Here is a 3,274-nt window from a genome sequence, read left to right on the forward strand (position 1 = left end):
TACACACACTACTCTCCGAGGACCACACCCTACACACACGCACAAAATTAACACCAAATGACATCATTAGTTTGATTAAACTCACAATATCCGCCAACTTCTTTAAATTCAACAACTCCTTATATGTTCAAATTTTCGGTCTCCCAATGGGCAAAAACATCAGTGGTCAATTAGCGGAGTTATTCCTGGCGCACATTGAATCACTTCTACTCCACCCTTCCCTCCCCCCCGGCATCACCTTCTATGGCAGATACGTAGACGATATTCTATGCATTGGCAAACCCTCACACATCTCCGCCTTACAAACATCCCTCAACGATTTTAGCAACAGACTACAATTCACCATGGAAACAGAACAGAACAAATCCATCAATTTCTTAAATCTTACATTAATCAGAAGCCATAACAGAATTGCCACGAAAATATTTCACAAGCCCACACATGTCGGAAACTACCTCTATTTCAATTCATACCACCCATATTCCGTTAAAAAATCTGTCATCCTATCACAATTTATCAATGCTTACAAAACAGCAATTTTCTTAACACTGAACTCAAGTATTTAACACAGGTTTTCAAAAATCGCAACTACCCCACGCATCTAATAAATTACGCGAACTTTACGGCAAAATGCCGTCTTAACAATAATACAACAAAAGCAGACTTCCCGACACGTATGGTCATCAAATTGCCATTCATCCAAAACACATACAATTTTCAAAAACACGAACTATAAGCTAGTATTCACCACAAACCATAAATTAGGAACTCTCCTAAAACCTACTAAATCTCTCACTCATAAAGAATTATTCGAACACCACAACGTAGTCTACAAATTTCCTTGTCAAAAAGACTGTGACGTCACCTACACGGGCTCTACAATTAGGTCGTTATGGACTAGACTACAAGAGCACTTCAGGGATTGCAATATTCCCATTCCAGAATATCTGAACACGAAAAAACATCGCAACATCAAAAAGAAAAACAAACCACAGAATACAGGGAAGACTGAAATTGCAGCTCACGCCCTTGAACTAAAACACATTCCCCAAATTGACAAAGCCATAATCATTGACAAACAAGAAAACGAAACGATGCTTAGAATATCCGAAACTATTGCCATAAAATGCGATGGTAATTTTATCAACGTCCACCGCCCCTACCTAATTTCCGAATGTTGGACGTTCCAAAACTTACAAATTAAGCCACGCCTCCGGCCATTTAGCGACAACAAATGCCCAAATTTGGCAGATACATCTTACAGCCTTGACATAGTCCTACAGTCATTCCCACAAAGTTCCGACGATGGTCAGACGATGACCGAAACGGTCCACACCCCGTAAACCCTTGCTCCAGTTTCCACATAAGGATACCCTTCCCCTTCTTTCCTCCCCCCCTCTCCCCACAACAAAATAATATATATATATATATTTATATATATATTATTAATAGTAACCCGGGTTCCCAAACTTATTTCCCGTGTCTCAAGTACATCCCCATGTTCTTTCCCTCTTTCCCCCCCCCCCTCCACAAGAGCTTGGATTTAGAAGGCATCTTTAAACCAAAATCAAAGTATGTACATAATTTTTCAACATTTTTTATTCTGCCATAATTGCCTTCTACACTCGCCCGTAATGTCCTAAATTATATATATATATACCCCTTTTGAGTTATGTTAGCCAATGTATTAAATATAAGGGACACTCCTAAACAAAAACAGGCTAAAATAGCCGTTAATTATATTAATAGTGTTTTAGTGGAGTAGCATGGGAATTTCCCAGAAATTATACTTAATAGCCTACATGAAATCTCAAATGATAATGGGATAGGATTAATAAATTTAGCAATATCCAAGAATCTGATAATAAGTAGCAAAACATTTATGAGGAAAGAGTTTGCTCATAAGCAAATATGGACATCACCTGATGACTTAACCCACAACCAAATTGATCATATTTTAATAGAAAAAAATATTTAGAAGCAGTATTCAAACTGTTAGAAACTGTAGAGTGATTTTGATCATTATTTGGTAGGATCAGTACTAAAAATAAACCTTAACAAAAACTATTTCAAATAAAAATAAAACATCCTAAACTCAATATTTATAATAAGAAAAACAGTAACATAAGATCAAACTACTCTAGCGAAATAAAAGCAGAGCTTAATAATATTGAAGAAACTGAAAATAGCGATACTATATTGAATGAAATTAAGTGTTGTATAAACAGAGCATCTGAATAAGTTTTAGGATTCCAAAATACTTCATACCATAATATATAGTTTAATAACAGATGCAACGAAGCAATAGAAATGAAAAAAGAAGCTAATCTTAAATGGTTTCAGAACCAACAGGGCAACAATAACTATCAAAACTATGCATCTCTTAGCAGAGAATCAAACAAAATTATTAGGAAAAAGAAAAGACAATATCTAAATGAATTAATTGATAAAACTGATGAAGAGAATACATATAAAAATGCAAGAACTTTTTTCAAGGTATTTTTTTCAGGCTATCTACCAAGAACTGCAATAATTGATGATAATAAAGGACAAATTATTTCAAATGACAAACAGATGGCTGAAAGGTGGAGAGAATATTTCAAACAGTTGCTGAACTGCCAAAATCCCAAAGCAACATTCCTAGCCAAAATTTGCTCTACTTGTGAACCGGAATTCAAAGAGCCATCAATTAGTGAAATAGAAACAAGCATTAAAACTCTTAAAAATAATAAAGCTGCAGGATTTGATAAAGTTACATCTCAACAAATTAAATATGGAGAAAAAGAATCAACTAACAAACTGTTCACAGTAATTAATCTCATATAGAAAAATGAAAAAATGCCAGAATATTGGAAAGAATCAATAATAATCCCCATCCACAAAAAAGGCGATAAAAGGAAACATGAAACTATAGAGGCATCTCACTTTTAAATACCAGTTACAATATCCTGTCTCTGATATTACCCTGAAAAGAATTATTTAATATACAGAGGAGATTCTAAGAGAATATAAGGCAGGATTCAGAAGAAATCGATCAACCATTGATCGCTTTTTTACCTTGAGACAAATTCTAGAGAAAAATTTGGAATACAATAAAGAAAGTCGTAATCTCTTTATTGACTTCCAAAAAGATATTATAGGAGAAAAAGCAGATGATATAACTGAAACTTTTATAAACCTTAAAACCTCTTCGGAAAAAATAAGTCTCAATATTAACCAAAATAAAACAAAATATTTAAAAGTATCTCGAGATAATGATCTCAGTAAGCCATCA

The 3,274-nt window shown here is 34.2% G+C and overlaps 1 protein-coding gene across 1 annotated transcript; it reads left to right on the top strand.

Moving 5' to 3' along the window:
* Positions 1-2,310: 2,310 nt before the first annotated feature.
* On the top strand, positions 2,311-2,826 carry LOC150107034 (uncharacterized). The gene has a single exon (XM_090393545.1). The coding sequence runs from the start codon at positions 2,311-2,313 to the stop codon at positions 2,824-2,826; it is 516 nt and encodes a 171-aa protein (XP_090249671.1).
* Positions 2,827-3,274: the final 448 nt, after the last annotated feature.

Source organism: Typopeltis vanoorti, chromosome 5 (genome assembly GCF_054136105.1).
Source record: "Typopeltis vanoorti isolate ZY-2024b chromosome 5, IOZ_Tvanoo_1.0, whole genome shotgun sequence".
Lineage (NCBI taxonomy): Eukaryota > Metazoa > Arthropoda > Arachnida > Uropygi > Thelyphonidae > Typopeltis > Typopeltis vanoorti.